General features: G+C 41.0%; 1 protein-coding gene across 4 annotated transcripts in view; it reads right to left on the reverse strand.

Moving 5' to 3' along the window:
• Positions 1-2,056: 2,056 nt before the first annotated feature.
• PHKB (phosphorylase kinase regulatory subunit beta) overlaps positions 2,057-21,999 on the reverse strand; it is a 122,337-nt gene continuing 102,394 nt past the window's right edge. For all 4 annotated transcript variants that reach the window (XM_019731864.3, XM_019731865.3, XM_019731866.3 and 1 more), the window contains 6 exons: positions 20,013-20,215; positions 9,394-9,528; positions 8,400-8,529; positions 5,582-5,689; positions 3,472-3,612; positions 2,057-2,827 (listed from right to left, as the gene is read on the reverse strand). In XM_019731864.3, coding sequence (XP_019587423.1) covers positions 2,690-2,827; positions 3,472-3,612; positions 5,582-5,689; positions 8,400-8,529; positions 9,394-9,528; positions 20,013-20,215 — 855 coding nt within the window. In that variant the 3' untranslated portion in view covers positions 2,057-2,689. The remainder of the gene's footprint in view (positions 2,828-3,471; positions 3,613-5,581; positions 5,690-8,399; positions 8,530-9,393; positions 9,529-20,012; positions 20,216-21,999) is intronic.

A 21,999-nucleotide genomic window follows, 5' to 3' on the forward strand; every position in this document is an offset into this window, starting at 1 on the left:
ACCTTGTCCTCACCCTATACAGCTTCCGGGAGACCAGAGTATAGGAGCCAAATACAAATCCCAAGGAGTCTTTTGTCTTCCTGCTGCTTTGCAAAGTGTCCAGTGGAGACTGTACTGTTCCCTTGTCTTAACGCTGGTGGTGCTGCTGGTGCTGGTGGTGAGGGGGTGGGGGTTGCTGATTCTTCCTCCTTTATTTTTCATTCCTGTTTTTAGTTTCTGAAGCAGATTAGTTTTATGAACTGGCTGCAGATGACCAGGCTACTCCAGCCTCTCCTTGATTTCAGTGAGGTCTTTCTGTGCTGCTTGAACTGTTTCCACACTGGGTTGACACCCCTACATTTATATGCCATCTGTTTGGTATGCACACTCACGAGGGGTAAAGGCATGACTGGGTGCGCTCCTTAGTTCTGAGTTTTGGTGAAAAGTGAAATCTGCCTGGGTATTCTGGTGCCCATAAGGCACTGTGAGGCTATCACATCCTGAAGATAACATCAAGAGGATCCCATGCTCTGATGTTTTATAAATTGAAATATGACTTTTTCAGACTTAAATAAAATGGAAGGAAATCTGGAGAACATCATGTTTTTAAAAATGATACTCTGGAAACGTTGCTGAATTTGATATTCAGTCAGGAGTTTCCAACACACATTGCTTGTACCATAAACTTATACAGTGAATGTGCCACTGTGATAGAGGAAGCTTTAAATCAGATTTAAATCTTGTCATGCCGGGATAAGTGTGCTAATATTTTCACTCAGTCTCTGGGACAGCTGTTAAAACCTCCTGGCTCTGTGGCCCAAACGGGACGTCTAAAACTCACGAGTTCTGTGTTCTAATTCTTAGTTTTTGCTTTTCTAATTAGAAAATAGACATCAGCTTCTGTGGAAACGAACATCAAAATGTACTGATCCCAACATGTGTTTCAGAGCAAGACACTGTGAACGCCATCGAAGCACGAACTTGATACCTATGTACAGAACCTCAATGCCTTCAGTCGCATGGGAAACTTCAGAATTCTGCGCCTGTATCAGCTCAGCAGGAAGCTAAAGCTCGTTAGGAAATACAGACTTGAAAGTGATGTTCAATTTAAACTCAGACAGTGGCATAGTTCTGGAAACTTTGCTCAGCTAATCAGAGTTTTAAAAAATTCTTAAAAACATAACACAGTTTACTTTCCTGCAGATTGTAGTATTAAATATTTCAAGGTTTTTCGTGCTTTATTTCCAGTTTGCCCAGCTGTGGTGTCAGTCCTCAATTCTCTCCCTCCACGGGTTTCATATTTAAGTTTTTTTCATGCTTGTTTTATAAACTAGCTTCATCATTACCTTCTCATAAGCTCTCTCAATATATCAAGTTACATAATTATCTTCCTTGTCACATCCCTCTCCTTAACACGCTCTGTAAGGGCAGCTTTAACTGTATTCTCAGCACTGCCAACCAGTATATATATGACCTCCTAGGCAAGATCCACGCAGGTACCTCAAAGTTCTGAGAAATGTGCTACCTGACTCCAGAATTTTCCGTGTGCTCATGCATCCGTCAATTTGATTGTCACTGAAGCCACTTGTCCTTTCTTCCTTAGATCCTTTCAAGACTCTACAATGGGCTGCATTTTTTTATGTGACAGGTCTGACTTCTCAGGTGAAACTGTAAGACTGATCAGAAAAATCTCTCTTTGGGACCAGGCTTCAAACTAATAGCGTGCATTATAACATTCAGTAAGGAAATAAATTCATAAAATTTGGTAGCAAAATATGTGTGATGGTAGGTGCCACAGGTTCTCTTCCATTCCATCAATTAAATAAAATATTTAATTCAATTTAAAAAAATATTCACGAGTAATTAAACTCAAAATTGTGAACATGAAAACAAAGAATGTGGCCAGATGTATTCATTAATTCAGAAATAAAATTTAGTAACATTACCTTTGTTTTTACTAGTACAAACTAGGTTAACCATCCACACCTCTGAAAAATCTTACACGTCCTATTTTCAGTAAGAACTCAAAGGAAATGTTTGATCAGGTATTATCGGTATTTGTAATACAAGTATCACAAATGTTTGATCAGATTTATTACTGTATTTAGTCCAACACTATAGTTAGCACAAATACAAAACCACAGTCATGTTTACAAGGTAAACAGTGTACAATAGCTCTGTATAACTAAAATATTACCAATAATGCAGGTTTTGAGAATCAAAATATCAGCTGGCTGATTTGGCTTTAATGATTCCTAGTAGCATCTTCTAGGACGACGCCGCCACTACAACAGTCCACCACTCTTCCACTAGCTTTTCACTCCCAGGATGCATTACCACTTGGCAAACTCATTTTAATGGCAGTCAGGGGGGAATTTAGTCCAAAGAGCAATGATTTATTCTGATGAGCCGTTTGATCATGAAACATGCAGTGGTGAGCTTTCAATTCATAAACTATTTCTACCGTTCAGTAATGATTATTATTGTAGTTGGCATAAACAGAGAACTTTCTGCACTTGATTCAAAGCATTTTGTACCATGAGATCGGCTACGGCAGGGCAGGGAAGAGGTGCCACGACTTTGTCCAAGGGGGGCAACTGGCTCCGGGCACGATTAGTCCGTTCCTGCGTGGCTGCCTTGATGAAGCGCAACCCAAACTTCACGCACTTCTCGGACACGTGCCTCGATGGAGCCTCTGACACCTTCGTCACTAGCTAACCAGACATGGGTCATCACTGCTCGGCTTCACTTCCCCTTCCAGCAGCAGATTCATCACCACCTTTGTCAAGTAGCTGCATGTTCCTCTCCGTCCCAGGGGGGCAGTGTTGTAAAAGGAAGTCATGTCATCCTGCGAAGGAAAAGGGGAAGCAAGGCGTTGTATTTGGGGGCTTATAAAGAGTGGACAAGTAAAGTCACTGTCAGCCTAGAAGGGAAATACATTTACAGAATGATTTCCTCATGGAAAATAGGAGCCTCTTGAGCTTTGCTTTCATTTTCCTGAGGTGTCTTCTCAGCATATGAAACAAAGACAGACATTTTGGGTCCTCTTCTCTTTGTGGGTTAGTTTTATTTACTCGGGGAACCTCTTTGCGGATGACATCAAGTATTAAACAGAGAGCGTAGAATGGAGGTGTGAGTCACAGCACCACGGAGCCCGCTCTGTACGCCGCCCCATCCCAGAATTTAATGTGATGCCTTCTGGACTCCACGGCTTCTCTCCGGTAAAACACATTCTAACTGCTAACTGTACGAAGGAAATTTATCTCTTCCTAGATTGCTTTTCAGTCAGAATTTCATAGTTGAATTGACTCCTAATTAATTAAAAAGGAACATTAACTCCTCAAGTAAATCAGACTTCCTTTCCCCGGCCCCTCAAGTACTGGATTTTGCACTCTGTAAATCTGTTTTGTAATTTAATTGTAAGAGAGTAGGGATATTTTGAAGAGTTGAGACAATGAAAAAAATCTACAAAAAGTTACTTTCTCTACTTACTTGCTTTTCAACTTCCTTTCTTTGACTCTCATCTTTTTGATATTCACGAAATGCTTCTTTCACCAGTTTGTCCAGATCAACTTTGTCCTGAAATTCTAGCTCAGGGTTTCTTTCCAGTACAACGGACACGACCATTAGTAACTAGAAGAGACAGACATTGAAAGCCAATTAAATGAACCATGAAAGTGACAGAGTCTGGTCGTGTTTTCATTCTTTCTGCGACTGACGGACGACCCTCATACTCCTGTGTGTTCTGTACAGCGACAGGCCTGAGGGTCGTCTATGATGGAATCTTCCCAACCTTGCAAATTAGTAGCATAAGTTCGTCTTGGAAGCAGCACCATTTCTTTTTTCGTTGTGTATATCCCTGTAGCTGTACAGAAATGTTTTTAAGTCACTAAAATAAAACTAGTAACTTGGAAACACAACTTTCTGAATCCTGTCTCTGGTGTAGCGCCCTGTTCACCCAGCTAGCCTTGGGCGTTCATTAATCCTTGTTGGCAAGACACCAAAACCAGTGTCTGGCAGAGCACAGACTGCGCAGAAGGTGACCGGCCACAAAGCCAGAGGAGACAGCTGAGTTCACTGAAGACTCTGGATCTGGGCTTGTGATCGCGTGACTTGGAGCCCCGCACCCCAAAATGAGTACAAACCTGTGACCACACAGGAGTTTCTCAGGGGATTGTTATGTTTTTAAAAATGCACTTCACTTTAGGAAATGAACATTGTTTAGTCTACATAAGCTGTCTCAGTTTAATGCATCCCCCTGCTGTTTGACGATGCACGCATTTACCTTACGTAGTAAGACTCGTTTTGGATGACAAACTGTTATACACTAAGACTGTACCTGCGTGTACAGTGCTTGGTAAAGCCTTTCTGATGATGGTCATCACCCCCACTTTGTACATGGAACAGGAAAAACACCTCATAATTCCCAATCTGGGAGTCTTCCCAACCGTACTTTACTGAAACGCCTCCAAAACAGAACCACAGGGACATTAGCAGGAAAGCCCTGGCTCACCACGTGGCAGACCCAGGCTTTAGCCAGGAGAATACAAACTCCACTGGAGTTCTAAGGGAAAGCTCTTCTGCAATGGGAATGATCTCCTTCTGGTCAATGTGAAGACCTTCTATGTCCACTCCAGGTCCCAGGTGCCAGGCACTGGACAGCGAAAGGCTGACAGACGCGGAAGGCATTCATCCTTCTAAGAACACCATCTTTTCCTGACCCCAGGCTCTGCCTCACTCTCACAGGCTATGAAACAGATCAGCTGACACTGTGTCTGAATCCTGGCCCATCAGAGATAAGGCCAACTCTCACTTGGCAATGACCGTACCTTCAGACACGCTGGACGTGGGAAGGGACCACATCCAGTTCAGCACTCAGAGAGCTTGCGCATTAAGAAGGCATATTACCCACCTTCAAGAAACACAGTCTGATGGAGATATTCTCAGAGAAAGAGACAAAGTAAAGATGAGCTATGTATTAAATCCATCCATCTGGAGGATTCTCTATGGATTTGGTCAAATGTTTTAAAATGGCCAAAGAGCACCTGTACACACGTGCGTGCACAGGAGTGTATATTTTAGCACTTAATTTATATAGCACTGTGATGATACAGCACAAAATTACATGTCTTCTCTGTTCACAGGGACAGGTTTGGAAAGGTTTCCCCCAAAATACCAAGTGACTAGCTACTGCTAGTAAGTGGGGAGAAACTTTTTCTGCTTTCTTGTCTGTAATTTTCTGAACTACTAAAGCTTTTTACAATAGTCATGCATTATTTCTGTAACAGAATACTGAAAATAAAGCAAATAGAAAAAGGTGACTTCCTCTCTTTGATGGCATTGCTCATGCAATTACTGTGGAGGGGCGTGTGTAGCTGAAAAAGTTGGAAGTCACTTTCCACCCTGAAGGATTTCAGACGTTTACATTGTTCGTGTGCCTTGACTTGGGTTGAGAATGGTTGTCCTCTTCAGGACTCACATGGAGGAGATCTGGGTTAGTGACAAGTGACATTTCTGGTCTCTTGGGCAATTTCTCTTACTCCAGTTTTCAGGGGGCAGAGAGAAGGCACTTTGTCGGCAGTCTATGTGTCTGAATACATACCTCCACAATGATCTGTCTGTACTTCGGCTGGTCAATGTTTCCCAACATGTCTTCTACAAGGAGAGAGAAATTCATCTCGTACATGGTCATATCTGACAGGGTTGGTTGCTGAAAAAAATAACATTAACATGCCGTATTGTTATACTCTGGTTCCCACATAATAGAGGGATTTCATTTTCTAATCAATAATCTTGCTCAGTTTTTATAAAACCTTAGAGAGCATTTTCAGCTCTATGACTAGATTTTTATATATGTCAAACTACTGAAGCCAACCAGCTGACTATTGTGATAAATTAAACCTCCTGTTTTTCAGTAGTTGTCTTCACCATATTAATGTTTTTAGGGGAAAGGGACTATATTAGAAATCCACGTCAATACACAAATGGAACAGTCAACAATTGAGACAATAAATAGAGTACATATTGCTTTCAGAATTAACACAAGAAGTTATGATTGCTGTCTGACCTCAGCTTGTAAGTTACTTGCTGCTAAATTTATATCATTTCTGTGGCAGGTGCTTTCTGGGCTGGCAGCATGAAAGCGCATGCAAATAAGCAAGAGCAACATGATGTACAGAAAAGGTAAGCAAACACAGAAAAAACAAAACTAAAAGAATTTTCTTGACACTACCTTTTATATTTCATTTAAAACAAGAGTATTACATAGTCTTCCATTCACTTTTCACAAAGCAAATGAGAGCAGAACATAAACTCAGATCCAAATCTAAATCTGGACATGTGGATAACCCTCGGAGGATGAAAGGAAAGGCTCTAAATACTAGGCCTGAAAGTGGGTGGAGTCACCAGAAATGACAAGCCATACTTACTTGCTTTTACCTCAATGAAGGTTTACAATGAACTTCATCATAGTCTCAGACCAATGTGTATCTACTTACTACCCCCGATGGGACCCAGCAGGAATGTCTCCTTTTACGCAAATGACAGTTGTTCTGTCTGGTATAATAATGCCTCAGACCTGTATTCAATGGGGTCCAACTACTGTCTCCTATATTCAACACAAGCCAACGTGTTGTTAATATTCCAGGTAGTCCTAATTTGGGGAAAATAAGTCCCGGCTTCTGAACACAGTAATTATCACTGTTTAGATGTCCAGCAATGGGATTCATGGGGTTACAGAAGGGAAGGAAGATCTTTCCATGATCTCACATCAATTTCCTTTTAACATGTCTCATATGAAAAGTCAACCTAGTTACTGTGCAACTATGATAACTAAACCCGGAGAAGGGACACCAAGCTTGCCTTATTTCCCATCTCCGAAAGCACTTAGGGGAGGCAGTGTAGCAGAGAAGTTAGGAGAAAGGACTCTGAAGTTACACTGCCAAGGAGGCACAGTCTGGGTTCGCTGTTTCCTGCATCTGTGACCCTGGGAAAATGCCTCAGCTGTGCTCCGGTTTCCTCATCTGTCAAATAGAAACACCTACCTCAAAAGATGGCTGTAAAAGTCAAAGGCGAACTTAGAAAGTGCACGGCCCATAAAATACTTAACACGGAAATGCGGGTGGCCCGGATCAGACAATTCAGTGAACACCTGGTGGGCATTAGCAGAAGCCAGGAAGGAGGGTGCCACAGCGGCTGCATGCAGATGGCCGCCTAGCTGGAGAAGCAGGACCTGGGCAGTGGTGGCCGGTCCTCTGCTCATAGGAGGTCACAGGGTTTCAACCAAACAAAACTACGCCACAGTTTGCAAACAGGATAGGGAATACTTTTTACATTTTTGATTCAATTTTTTGAACAAGTAATAGAGTCACATAGTTCAAAATTTAAAAAGTTAAAGAGGCAGGTTTTCAGTGAAAAACCCACCCCATAACCTCAGACCACAGTTTTTTTCCAAAAGTCACAGAAAAAAATGCTACCAATTTCTTGTGGGAATTCCAGAAATAGTCCATGGACATATAAACAAATGAGTATGGGTGTGAGTATTTAAGAATGCTTTATTTGTAGAATGACCTGCATCAAAAATAATTTGGTTGGCATTTCAGCACTAGAAACAAATACAGAGCTCCATCTCCAAAAGGCCTTGTCATTCACGTTTGTGCGTAAGTGGAACCATTTAGACACCAGGATTAAGGAAAACATAATCATATCAAAGAAGCAGACCAGTTTCTATACCGTGGGAAACCATCCTAAGGAGGGGGCACTGATTCATTTGGACCACAGGAAAGCTACATCTCAAGTAAAGTAAGTGATTGTCTCATGACCTAAAAAGTGACTGCATTTTTCAGTCAATGCGAACTGTAAACAGAAATCTCCTTATTCACAGCATTTACTGAGTCACCTTGCTTCTGAGGCCTGATCTCGTTCTGTCTCTTGAGTGGATGTTTTACTGGGTGTGAGGTCCCCCTCAATGGCCAGCAGCACTTGGTGGCGAAGGAATACTGCCATTCATAGAAATGCCATAGGAACCCCTGAATTCACTAACAAGTATACAAAGGACAGCTTGCTGGGCAAAAGGTTTGGCCATGTGGTTCCTTCACACAGAGCTTCCTCGAAGCATTTGAAATACAGTCATAAACATTTTTTGATTAAATACAACTTTAAAGCAAAACTTCGCGTAGAAGGAAAGGCTTTCGTGTAGAAAGAAACTGAAATAAAAAAATAAAGGTGACTCAGATTGGGAAAACAATATTTCCGGTCCAGTTGATTATTTCCCAGTATTTCCTCCCTTCAGGGATCTGGATACCCCTCCTTTAAATACTCTTAGAAAATGAATAAGCAGCCCGGTTACTTGCAATGCAGAGAGAAAAGAAGTCTCTGCTCCTTCAGGTCGCTTTCACTGATATGTACAGGTGGGGCTGTACCTGTGGTAAATGCTTCCCCGCTACAACGATGCCATTGGGCGTGCGTTCCAGAATCTGCCATACACGGTCATAGAACCCAGCCGGGGTTCTATTCAAAGACCCGTTGATCTGACGCCTGTTCAGCCAACATCTGCAGACCAAGAGAAAACGCCTCAGAACTGAGAAGCAAGCGTGTTCTGATAGAAAGTGGGGATTTCAACATGGATTAACTGTTCCAACAGGGTGAGCAGTAATAGCCCAAACCCATCAATGATGCCTATTCTACCAGGTGTTACAGAGATTACTAAATATTTCACACTGAAAACAGAACTTGCAGGAAAGGAGAAAAATCTCCCAGATTTAAAAAAGTGTAAGAGACAAAAGTTATTGTCTAGTGAATTACAAGGTTAAAAAATCTCACCATGTGATCAAATGATTTTAATATGCAAAGGAGCTCCATTTAAAAACACTGGAGCAGTCTAAGTAGTTATATTACAGCCTTTTCTGTAATGAAAAACAGTTCTTCAATTCAATGCAATCCACAAGTATTTGTTTTAATCTTATTCTAACTTTAGCACAAGTGAAGTCTATGAAAGGTTCAACCCTGGAGAAGTATACAGTTTACTTAGGGAAACAGAGTAACAGACAATATATTTAAATAACATTGCTAAACCAAAACCTTTAGGCCGAAATGTTGGGAGGAGGTGGCGAGTCCCACAAAAGTTCAGAGCGGGAACTGATTAAAGTGGTATGAAGTGTTACGTTTCGCACAGAATAATAAAAATTAAGAAATACAAGCCATACCTAAAAATGTATAAAATTGCAATCAATGAAAATCACACCTGAAGACAGGTATTTTCATTAGTAGCTCTGTGCATACTGCCATCTGGTAGAGTGAACACTGATACTTGGCTGCATTTTATTTCTTATTAATATCCTATTTCCTATGTATAGCACAGTGATGACGTCACTGTGACTCCCTTGTGTCCTGGAGGCAGCAGAGGGCCCTCCTCACCTCCCATTCTGCTGCGGCTGGAGGATATCCAGCAGGAGCTGCTTGACCTCACTGGGTGACAGCTGATACAAGTCTGTGGCTGGCTTGTCTCCCCCGCGGATCTGTAGCTCATACTCCATGGCGTGGATGATCCACCTGCAATGAAACAGGAAGCGCGAGTCAGTAGCCCCGACACAGTCACCTGTGCTGCTCACGGCACTGCCCACAACAGCACTGACCCGTCCAGAGGGCGATGAAGGAGAGGCCACTGGAACTTCGAAATCCCTGAGCTAATGACTTCCGTCAAGCCTGTGTGACATGATCAGACTCTTAAAAGTGAGACCTGCTCTTGCATAAGAGGTTAGAGAGTAAAAATGAAAGGAGGCTTAGAACCTCGGTTCTTGCCAAATGAGGTTCTACCAATTTGGCGTAGTGTATACTGTACACAAATAGCGACCACGTCATTATTTACTTAATAGTAGATACACGCAAAAACAAGTGGGATAAAAATGATTCATTGTAAGAAAAGGGCTTACAATGTAAACGCTCCTTTTCTAGGAAGGAAAAGGATTTTTCACCTGTTTCCCTCACTTTGCAGTCATTCCTCCATGATTACAGGGGACAGAGAAGTACCTGCCTCTGAAATAAGGGACACAGCTATAACTTATACTCGTATATTAGAGGATATACTTTACCCAGTAGATTTCAGAAGACTCTTCTTTATAGATATTTAAATGCCATTTGTGTACCTATTCTTAAAGAATCTATTCTTTAACAGATCTTTAAATGCCGTTCATAGAATAATTCTTTATTACAGAAAGAGCTTCAATACAATTATTTAGGCAAGCTTTTATGGAGTATTATTTGTGTGTATGGTATTTTCCAAGGTGGTGTAGTTATATGCCTAGAAATGCCTAAAATATTTAATTATTTTATGTGTAATTTTATTCTTTAATCTGAGAAGGTCTTAATAAGTATTTTCATAGTTTCATCTCATTTTTTTCACTTACTTTATCCTGAGGAAAGAACTCAGATAAACTGCTTATGCAAACCAAAGAAAACTGGAAATAATACCAAGCCATAGGGAACCAGAGCTACACACCATTAGGAAAAGCTAGGAAATTAGTTTTACCCAGCAGATTCCTACGCTTTCTCCCTAAATTCTTTGGTGAACACTGAATAACAAACAGAGAGTGCAGCTCAGCATCTGAGAGAATATTCTTCGGTTCATCCAAGCTGCTCGGTCTCCAGGAGCGGGGCCGTGCAGCCGAGCCCACTGGGAGAAACATCTAGTGACAGCAACGAAGATTGAAGTGGCCACGTTACTATACCCAAATACATCAGCATCCATCTCTTGATACACTTCCTTGATAAACAACCCGCAAGGCTATTATTGCAGGTACAGAGATGAAAAAGTGGGGTGGAGATCACCAAAAGATTCAAGTCCTTCTTTCTGCCAAGGCTGGTTTGCAAAACAGCAGTGATGCACCCTCATGGGGTGACTTTCAGGTCTCTTGGTGGAAAAGATGGTACGAAATGTGTTAGGCCTTCCCCAGAGATGACGTCAACAGGCATTATCGCCCAGCCTGCTCTCACCATCCTCTGCTCAGGCAACTCTCAGCGCTTTCTCCCACCTTCTCCCCTACTCTTTGTTGTTGCCATTCCTGGGAGTTAGGAACTTAACTAGTCTGCCAGTCGGCTGCGGAATATGTGTTGTGAAACACTCAGCTATGTTACAGAGGAATGAGAGATACACAAAGATGGGACATCATTTTAAAATACACAGGTAGTTACTATTAGCGTTGATCGTACATCATCCATATTTAATAGTAGCTCAGTGTAAGGACAATAAAGATGACAAAGTATTTGCAAACAACACAATTAAATGTGAACTTCCTGACATGAGCGACAACAGAACGTGTGACAGAATTAAGATTTACCATCTGTACTTCCCTAATCAGTTGAAAACTAGGCTAAACTTATGTTATTGCCAACGACTAGAATTGGTCATCCCCATTATTAACTGTATTTCCTCAAAATGTTATACAAGCACGACAGTCACAGGCTATCGCTGCTTTGGATGCTTTGACGTGAAAGGTCCTATGACATGAGCTGGTGGAGCAACATTTCACTTCCAATAAACTGCTCTCTGGACCTCTCTTTAAATAAAAACACTCTATTTTTAATTTTACAGATTAGAATGTCTTCTATTTATTATTTTCTTTACTTAACATTAAAAATTTACACTTGTGGCAGCTTAGACTAGTAGAAAGAACATCAAACACTTTGCCTTTTGGTTTCCTCAACAAGCCAATGGCATGAAAAAAAAGTGTGTGGGGGTGGAGCTTTCAATGCAAAGTGACTCAAGAGACCTAACTGAGGCCATTTGTGGGCCTCGCTTGTCATCCTGATTTTTTTAAAAGTAATTTTGGGGACAACCAGAGAAACCTGAGTAAGAATTGGGCATTAGGTGATATTATAGAATTATTACTAATTTTGTTGAGTGTGATAATAGTATTGTCATTATTAAGAAAATGTCCTTTTTAAGAGACATACATGCTTACTAAAAATTGAGGGGTAGAAGTCAAAATGTCTGGGATTTGCCTTAAAATACACTACAGAAAAAATAAAGATGAAGCGAATATGGCAAATGTAAATTATTAACAATTGCTTATACCATTTAAATAATGGACACTTGGGAATTTGACAAATTATTCTATTACTAACTATTGTAACATTTTCATAACGGAAAGCAAAAACAATAAAGGCCAACTTGAATACCACTTCTGTCACTTCCTAGCCGTGCCTCATTGGCAAGTTATTTTTCAAATGAGGATATTACTATCTTTGTTCAGCTTATTTTATGGAATTATTTTCAGGAACAAATAAGACAATGTATGTTAAGAGAGTCACAAAAATGTTGGCAAACGCCTTTTATTTGACATTTCTGACTCAGGACGGAAGAAGATAATCCAATTTTTAATTCAAGTCTTGGAGTTAATTAAGAAAGTGCCATTCCAATTAACTTCGGGATGTATCCTTTTCTAGCATATATTTAAAATGCTTTTTAAAGTCTTCCAAAAATTTGAGTTATTAAAACTACACATACTCTCTCGCATTTACCTTTTAAAATCTTCACACCATAAACAAAGATCATTGGAGAGCTAAAAGTTTCCTCTTAGGCTTCCCTCTGTACACAAAATGTCAGCAGTTCTGTGAGCAAATCATAGAAAACACTGTACTCAACAGCCACCAAAGAAAGAAGGTGACTGGTTTTCATTTATTTGAGCTCAAATGAATACAACTTATCAGTCAGGTTTGAAATACATTTATTCATTGAAAAATATTGGCGAAGCTAATCTTTCTCGCATGGAGTTCTTCCAAAGACTAAACTAAAAACAGCAAAATAGCCTTAGACATGAACCACTCTCTAGCAGTCAGAGACTTGGAGAAAGAAAATCACGAACTGAGTAACAAGAAAATCAAATGCTTTTTATCTATTTTTAGAACTACTAATACAAAGGGGCATTAATTCCTTTGCATGGCAAAAATCTGACTTCTTACCCTCATCCCGCTGATAGTCACCAAACGTGTTTTGACAATTCTAATGTAAAAGCGCTTAATGCAAAATGGGAAAGAAAGAAAGCAAGCGGATGTGGAAGGTCAAAAGAAAGAAGGTTACTTGGACCAGATCCTTATAAATCCAGCCTGTCTAAAGAACCAGGGATATGCTCTACTTGCCAAAAAGCAAATGAGAAAGTAGCAGATACACATGACTGACCAGATCAACCTTCATAAGTATCAAGGTTTGACTTGAGGACAATGAATTCCTCTGCACTGCTGGGAACATGTGAAGAGGTGGGCTCATTCCTGTACCATCCTGGGAATAAGCTTATCCTTCCAGAAAGAACTCTCTTGTCGGGAGGTTAGTAAGCACACTGTGTACGCATCGGCATTTTTCTCTGCAAGATGCCCCAATCAAGGAGGGAAATATAAAGTACATGGAAATCTGACATCACTGGTAAACCAGAACAGCTGACATTTTATGGAAAAAAAAAAAAAAAAAAGAAAGAAAAGCCATAGAGTAGCACTGATCCATAGCAAGAAACAATTTTTTAATAATCATCTGAGGCTATTTCAAGATACTGAGAAGTATTTGCCAAGTTTGCTATTGAACAAGTGAATAAATGACTCTGGGCAAGCATTTCCCTGAGCCATGGGATAGGGGATGGGATTCATATTAACTCAGCAAGGGAGACACTCTGATAAGGCAAACTGAGGTTCCTGCTCTGAAACTGGAGAACAGCGACTCCACTCGACCTCCGATCTCATCCTAAGAGAACAGGGGTAGGCGAGCTCCACCATCTCAAAGCAAAGACCTTCGACGAGCACCAAACCATGTGAATGAACTCAGAGCTGCACTACCTCCTCCTGCCTCTGCTGCACAGGTGGTGTCACATGGCCACGTGACATGGAGGCAGCCTGGCCTTCTCTAAGCCTTGGCGATGTGATCCACAGATGCAGCTGTGGGACTCAGACGACAAGACACGCCGGGATCATAACTGCTTCCAGAGGATGTGCTGGCAGGATGAAGACGGAGATGAAAAAGGCTTGATAATGTATATCCTCCGGGGCTATCTCCCGCAAAAGCCTGACTGACAGACCTAGAGCAGAGAGCAGTTGATTGGAGGTCTTTACAGTAATGAGCCTGTCAGGAACTTGATCTATTTCAACATAAAAGCCAGAACACAAATCAATAATAAGACAGCAAATCAAATCACTCTCAGACTAGAACACCACTCCTGTGAGCAGGTTAATTTTCTTCACTGGAGTGCCTGAGATCAGTAAAGTTGAAGAAATGGTATTGACAGGATTAACCTTGGAAAAAAGAAAAAAGAAACATGGTGATATTGGCTTAAAGCAATTGAGGTCATGGGTGATGTAAATATAAATTTAAAAACCTCAAAACCTGAGAGAGACAGAGGTTAAACCAGAGAGATAAAAGCACACACAGTGCAGGAGAATTCTGGGTAAGATGTACCATGACTAAGACAAATGTTCATATTTCTTAGATCCATCAGCCTAGTGAGTTTTGGCATTTCAGGAGGAATATGGTGCTAAAAGCTGAACAAACTATCAATCTCTTTAATCATAATCTGCATTTTAAAAAGAGAAACAAGTCAAAAGTCAGATATGAATGAGTCCGAAATCATTTAATTAACTTATAAGGAAGTTTAAAAAATAATGTATTTTATGAATCCCCTGCCCCCCTTTAAAATTGCGCAACAATCACTACAACACACAAACGGGTGATTTAAGAAAGCAGTAAGTTCAACAATTTCAAGAAATTGGACATTCAAGGACTCTATAAATAAATACTTTGCTCACCAATTTTAAGCAAACTAAAACCTTCCAGGGACTAGCTGCAGGTAAATTCTGTAAAGAAACACACTGGGTCTGTGTTTGCTGCTGGCAGTACTCATGCAAGGAAGCCATTCACTTAAGGAGCTGAGGTCCGAGTAAAATTTATTAAGGAAGGATGAGTATTAATAAAATACTTATTAAGAAGATACAAAACTGTCTTCTTCCTTCTCAGAGGGGCATCATCACAAGCCCCACACACAGGATAACGGCACTTCTCTGATACCCCTTGGGTAGAAACAGGGTTCCAAAGCCTCTCTGTTAATGTTGTTGGAAGAGCACTGTGGGTGCAGGATAAGGGGGGTTTTAGAGTCTGCCATGCGTTTCATGAGGTCCCATGAGGTGACGGAGGGTAAGACCATGTCAGATGGCAGCAGAGAATCCAAAAGGGATTCTGGGTCAAGCTTTCTATATGAAACAAGTGGGGATCATTCCACCGGGCCCTAAAGAAGGATCAGCCGTGGCAGAAAGGGACACCTCCAGGGGGAAGGTGTCTTGTGAGAGAAGAGGGCCATTGCGAATCTAGGACTGGAGGACGGGAGTGAGTGTGTCTGTTTGTTGGCAGCAGGGGAGGCTCCTGCTACGGAGTCTTGTGAGTTGTGGTGCAGAAAAAGGAATCCCCAGAGGCACTTGTTCTCCAAATGCCACAAGGCAGAGGACCTCAAATTACCAAACATCCCAACAAAGCTGTTGAAGTCTTATCCTTTGTAAAGCAGCTTCACATTCCTTACCCAGAATCCCCACAAGCCAATGAGGAAGCCAAAGCAGGGACAGCCTCCCTACTTTATAGACAAGGGAGCTGCAAGAGGGGGTGGGGAAGCACGAACTCTGAAGTCATTCACTAAGTTCGAATCCTGATTTCTGGTCTTGTGACCTTGGGCAAGTTAGTTAACTTGCTGAATTTTCATAGCATCTTAATACATCTCTTGCTGTGTACAAGGGGTTAACTTAGAATCAGTTCCAAATCATCCCATGTCCTTGGTCTCATGACGAATAGAAGTGCAAAATCGCATTTCTTATGCTTGTTACCTTGTAACTGCTCAAGCTCCTTGCACTGTGCAAGGATAACCAACACCAACTCTAGATGGGAGACCTGACAAACAAAAGACAAAAATCCAGGGCCAACGCACATCACAGCTCCTACATGAATACTTGAAATGGTCAGAAGTCGAAATCATGTAGAAGGGGCCATAAAGGTCATAACGATTTAGAAATAAACAGTAAGGCTTGTTTTCTGGAGAAAATAGCAATAGTACACATAAATGAAAAGAAGCACAAAGTACTTAAAGGTTGAAGAACAAGAATTTTGTAGCAAGCCCAAACTGGGTATAAATCCCAGTTCTTTCGCTTACTGTTTGACTAAGATAGGTCATCTAGTCTCTGACTCTGTTTACTTTAAAATGGGGGTTCTAGTGACTACCTCAAAGCTGTTGTGTGAACTAAATCAGATACTATGTGAAGTATTTTTAACACATTGCCTAGAATATAATAGGTATTCAATGAATAATACTTGTGGTTACGTTGATGGAGGAAATGGGTGACTACAGTGAGCTTCTGAGTGCAATAACCACATGTTATTCGTATGTGTGTCTCCTTAGAGAGGTACCATTACAAGGCAACCTGTACCATACTCTGATTGGATTAATTAATCAATAAATGGAGAAGTGCTGCATCCTTCTGCCTTCTAGATGTATGGCTGGATTTTCATATAAACAAGGCCCTGTTTAACTTGGTCATTTCCTGAAAGACATGACTTGTACAAACCAAGTGCATTTATCACAATTAATAGGGCCCATTTTTTCTTTCTCTAATGAGTACAGAGACATGCTTTTTTCTGCCCTAAATTCCCCTTCACTAGCTCAAAGCAAGATACCTGAACCTACTTATACCTATATATTAAACAATCTTTCAAATTTTATCGAGCATTTCTTGTGAGCTAAACACTGACACAGATAGGAAGAATCTAGTCTCTATCCTTAGCAGAAGTAAAGTCCTTCAACAAATCACTGTTTATTTTTAAAAAAAAAAAGAGAGAGAGAGACTTGCCCACAACTGAAAATATCCCAATGTTTAGAGGTGACCCTGTGAGTCCCATGTAAGAGAAAAATACACATCATGAGTTGGGCAGGGATACTGTTAATACTCACAATGGGAATATAATGTCACAATTAATTCCAGGATGAGTTTCAGGATAGTGAATAATTAAAGTTTCATGGCAAATTTCTTCACGGCAAGCTGTCTGCTATAGTTAAATACTACGTCACATGCTGCTGTCCTGACATTTCTATTTTGGGTGACATAGTTTAGGTATATTATTTCTCACAGAAGGCAATGAACATATAAAGTATGTTCAGGAAGAAAACTACTTTTAGAATAAACTAAACATACTTCATCCCATGAAGAGAAAGAAGCTTCAGGTCAGATTTGAATTCAAAAAATGGCAATTACATTGGAGTTTTGAGAAAACATAAGTTAGCCCAAAATGCTGAATAAGCACTAAGAAAAAACTGCCAGAGGTTTAAAAACACAACATCGTCAAATTGTGGGAAACTGTTAACTTGTACCCTAGGCTTTGTTTAACCTTCTGCAAGGATGACTATGGCTTCCAGAGTCTCTCCTGAATAGAGTATTTGTTACAAGAGTGTGTTTTGGAAGAGTTATAACCTACACCTCACAGCCTGAGTCTGTGACAATAGAATCCTTTTAATACCCTGTATGGAAAGAATCACATTTCTTTTCATTTAGAGACGACTCATATGAAAGACCCATTTTTGTATCCTCATATGTAGGGAAGGGTTGGAGTTGAAAATATTAAAGCAAACAGAGACCGAACAAATCAGGGTATGATTCAAAGTTCTTACAATTGATTCAGAAGACCTCTAAATCTTTGAAAGGAACAACTTTAAGGGCTAAAAATGAAGGTCAACTTCTACGCAGAGTGAATTCACTTCTCGATCAAAAGAAAGAGATGTAAAAAATGGTAAATTCACCTGAAATATACTACTATAATTGAAATCAGGCAAGTAGTGTGTAAAATAACTTCAACTAAAAATTTTAAATAAAACTTAAAAATGTAACTTACAAAATAGAAATCTAGAGAAAATCACTGACATTAATTATATATATATTTTTCAGATACTTTTCTACATATACGTTACACACACACACACACACACACACAGTATTATTGCTCTTTTACAAAAAATAGAATAATGCATTTGCAACGCTTTTCCAACTTAAATTATGTTGGAACGTTATAAATGCTCTGTATGGCTAGAACACTTTATTTAAACTATTTCCCACTGATGGATATCTTGGTCGTTCCAGTGTTTCACTATTTCAAACAATCAAGATTGCCGTGAAATATATCTAAATCCCTAGAATGAGAACTGTTGCAACAAGAAGTATGCAGACACTGCCAAATAAGCAACCAGTTTTTTAATGTAAAAAGTAACTAGAAAGTATGGTAGGTAGAAAACAACATAAAGTGGCAGGAATAAATCAAAACACTTTTTAATGGCACAAAAAGGACATATGTATTTCTATTAAAAGATAACCTCAGATTGGATTAAAAATAAATACAGCATAAATGCTGAATATAAAAGACCTATCTATGCAAAATGAAAAAAGAGCATTGATGGTAAGAGGATGGAAGACAGTATACTAAGCTAATAACAGAAAAAGAAAGCAGGCAGGGCAGTTATATTAGACAGAAAATAATTTGATTGTTATATTTTATACATTGTAATGGTATTATGGTTATGTTTTTTAAAAGTTCTTAACTCTTAGAGCTATACAACAAAATATTTCAGATTAAATGACATGATGGATTTACTTTAAATCTAGAGGGGGGTGCCAGCGGGTTGGTGGGTGGGTAGCAGGTGTGGGTATGAATGAACTAAGATTGACCTTCTGATAATCCTGCTGAAGCTAGATGACACAGGGCTTTATACTATTCTCTATACTATGTAGATGTTAAAATTTTTTTTTTTAGAATTCAAGTTGAAAAGCAATAATGACACAAAGGAAGATATAGTGATATAAACTATAAAGCAACATAGACATAAACAAAGCTTAAAAAATATATAAAACAAAACTGATAAAAATGCAAGGAGAAATTAACAAATCCATAATTATGAGAAAATTTTAAGACTTTTATCAGGAATCAAGGATCAAGTAGAACAGAAATAGCTGATTCTGATGGTCCAATTATACAACTAGCAAGCTATACACTTGTGCACACACACACACACACACACACACACACACACACACACATCCACATACATAATATCTGTGCTGGACAGACTTCACATCCTTTTCAAACGCTGGAGGAAAAACCCCAGATGGGCCACATGGTGGGTAACTGTAATCTCAGGTATTATTTGACTCTTTGACAATTAGAACATATCACATGATCCTTGCACAATCAAAAAAATATTTTTTTAAAAAGCAACATTGATACCCTATTTGGCTGCGACAGGGTTTTTAAACCTACTATCCCATTGCATCTCACACAACACAACGCGGCTGGTGTGAAAGTGAGGCTAGACAGGTTTGGCCATTTACCCCACGTCACCGACACGGTCGGAGGCACGAGGACCTGAAGTCAGTGCTCCTGAAAGCCAGCGCCTGGGCCACTGGGCCTGCCGCACAGCCTCACAAAATTCTGAAGACGCTTCAAGATCACCAGAGCCTAACTTTCAATTTCTTCTCCAAACAGAACACTTCCGATTTCATGATTAAAAAACAGATTTGGATAGAAAATGGATACAGCAGAAGATTTTCAAAGGATCAAATTTTCACCTGAGTGTGTCCTCCTGACCCCCAGTTTCACTGAAAATCTTTCTTCTCTTAGGCCTCCTCCATTTTATTTATAGGAATTTTTATAAGTATTGTGCTCAGTGTTTTCCGTTTTTATTTTCACGTGATGCAGCTGTTTAAACCCCTGCACTTTGAGTTTAGCAGAGAACAGAGTTACTTCACTAAGACATCTAATGTGGGTGTTAAGCAAACAGGATGTTTTCAGGCCACTGGTGGGCATTTCTTCACGCCTCCCCACACCCCCACCCCCACCCCTGCTGCCTCTGTGACTCAGGGGACGGTGCACTTTCCTGAATACCCTCCAGACCTGGGCCAGCACTTCACCCACAGAGGCCAAGCCTGTGGGAGGACAAGTGGGTCCCCGTCCTCGCGCAGGCGCGACGGGCTTCACTCACCCAATGCGGATCTTCAGCATGCCGCTGAAGAGCTCGGGGCTGTTGGAGATGATCCAGCCCACGTGGATGACCAGCTCCTGCTGAATGACCGCCTCCCTTTCATCGTGGGTGTTGCACTTGGAATAGATAATGTTCTTAATCACTCTTGGAGACAAAGGGTTAGAGATCACCTCTTCTTCGTGCCCAAAGGCACCCAGGGTTACCTGTAAGCGGCAGAATTTGATGATAAAAATTTCCTAGTTACTGAAAAGATAAAAGAAAAAAATTCAGGGCTCGGGATAACTGGCAGGCTGAAATTACTCTACGTGAGCTAGGGAATTAGGTAGAATAACTGTTCCTGATTTTTATTAAAATGGCTTTCAAAGCACGACTCCCACCGGAGTTCATCATGGTCCACAGTCTGGTCTAAAATGAGGGTCCCAGTTCTGGGAGTGGAGGTGAGTGGATAAAAGCAGGGGCGGAATATAAATAACTATTGAGATGAAATTATTCTGAATGACTTTAGTACTAGAAACTCCCCCAGAGAAACCAGAACACACTGAATCGTCTTCCTTTGCTCCTGAGCTACACAGTTTAGTATTTGAGAGCATATTTTTCACTTCTTTTACAGTTTCTCATGTGGAACTGCATGCTCTTTAACGACACTGTAACCTTTTCAAAGTTAAGTATGAGGTCATACAGTTCTAGTGCAGCCCCCACTTTTCCTGGCACAGTAAGTGCTCAAATGCTTGTTGATCCCCGTGGAGGGGAATCAACAGGGCTGCCCACGAGGCCGGGGAACAAGAAAGCGCAGAGGGAGATGGCGACAGTGACGGAAATTCAAAGCGGGAAGTGCTGCTGGGAGCTGCCAGGGGAACACTCGGGTCCCTCTCCTCTGTGCTGGCATTCTGCCTCCCCCGGGGTCTGCGCCACGTCCATCCCCCTCATTACCTGTCTCCCTCCCCCGTCCACATACAGTGCGTGATTATAAACGAGGCAGGAAAACGGAAAAGCACAACCATGGCTCCTGTGTTTAGAGGGGCGAGAGCAGAACACGGCATCTTTTGGCCCAGTTTTGTGATGGAGGGAAAAGTGAGAACTGCTGGTTTATTACATGACAAGTGGTACCAACCAGTCAGTCCAAGTGTGAGTGCTTTTATTAACATGTCAGTGTGTAAAGAAGAAAACAAACAGAAGGCACGTCAGTGCCTCCCGAGGCAACGGCGACTACACCATTATGTCATTCCAGAGAGCTCGAGGTGACCTGAAAGTGCTCTGGAGAACAACTACTTCAGTTCTCAGAAATGAGTGGACGCACACTCTGAATGCTCCGTTCTCATTTCTTTGCTGCAGAGGGGAAGATGCAGTCAGTCTCTGGACCATATGCACCTGAGGCGGAACTGTCAGCTCCCAGGCTGGCCCCGCTCTGTACGCGGCTGTTTCCTGGGGAGACATGTTGCTTTGATGAGCAGTGGGCCAGCCACAGCCTCATGAGGGCTCCGAGGCTTCCACAACGTGGGGAGCAGGGTCTCAGCATCACAGGCTGCAGGTCCCCTCGGGATGGTGTGCAGAGTGGACAGGACTGACTCTAAGCTGCCCTCTCCCCAGTGTCAGGTGCTAGCACCCTCAGAGATCTCCGAAAGCTTCTCACATGCTCATATGTAGTAGAATTAACTGTATTTTCAGATATACTACGAGGGCCTAAAATTCAAGGAAAAATAGCTTCGCAAAGCTTGTTTCCTTCCTTTCGGAAATGGCTCCGTCCAGGCCAACAATACAAGACTGGCTGGAGAGGAGGGCTGCGGTGGGTGAGGAAGGGAACTGCTTAAGTTACTCCTGGACCCTGGGCTGTTTAGCTGATCAGTGGGGAGGAAAACTCTACCTCTTAATATTTTGGAGAAAACATAACATGTGTGAAAAGTGATCTAACTTTTTCTCGGGAATTTTTTATTGCAATCGTGTTTTCACTGTTATTAAATATTACTGGATAAAATAAATAACTTATTCT

The sequence above is a fragment of the Rhinolophus sinicus genome, chromosome 8 (genome assembly GCF_057876585.1).
Source record: "Rhinolophus sinicus isolate RSI-liver-muscle chromosome 8, RSI-T2T, whole genome shotgun sequence".
In the NCBI taxonomy this organism is placed as follows: domain Eukaryota; kingdom Metazoa; phylum Chordata; class Mammalia; order Chiroptera; family Rhinolophidae; genus Rhinolophus; species Rhinolophus sinicus.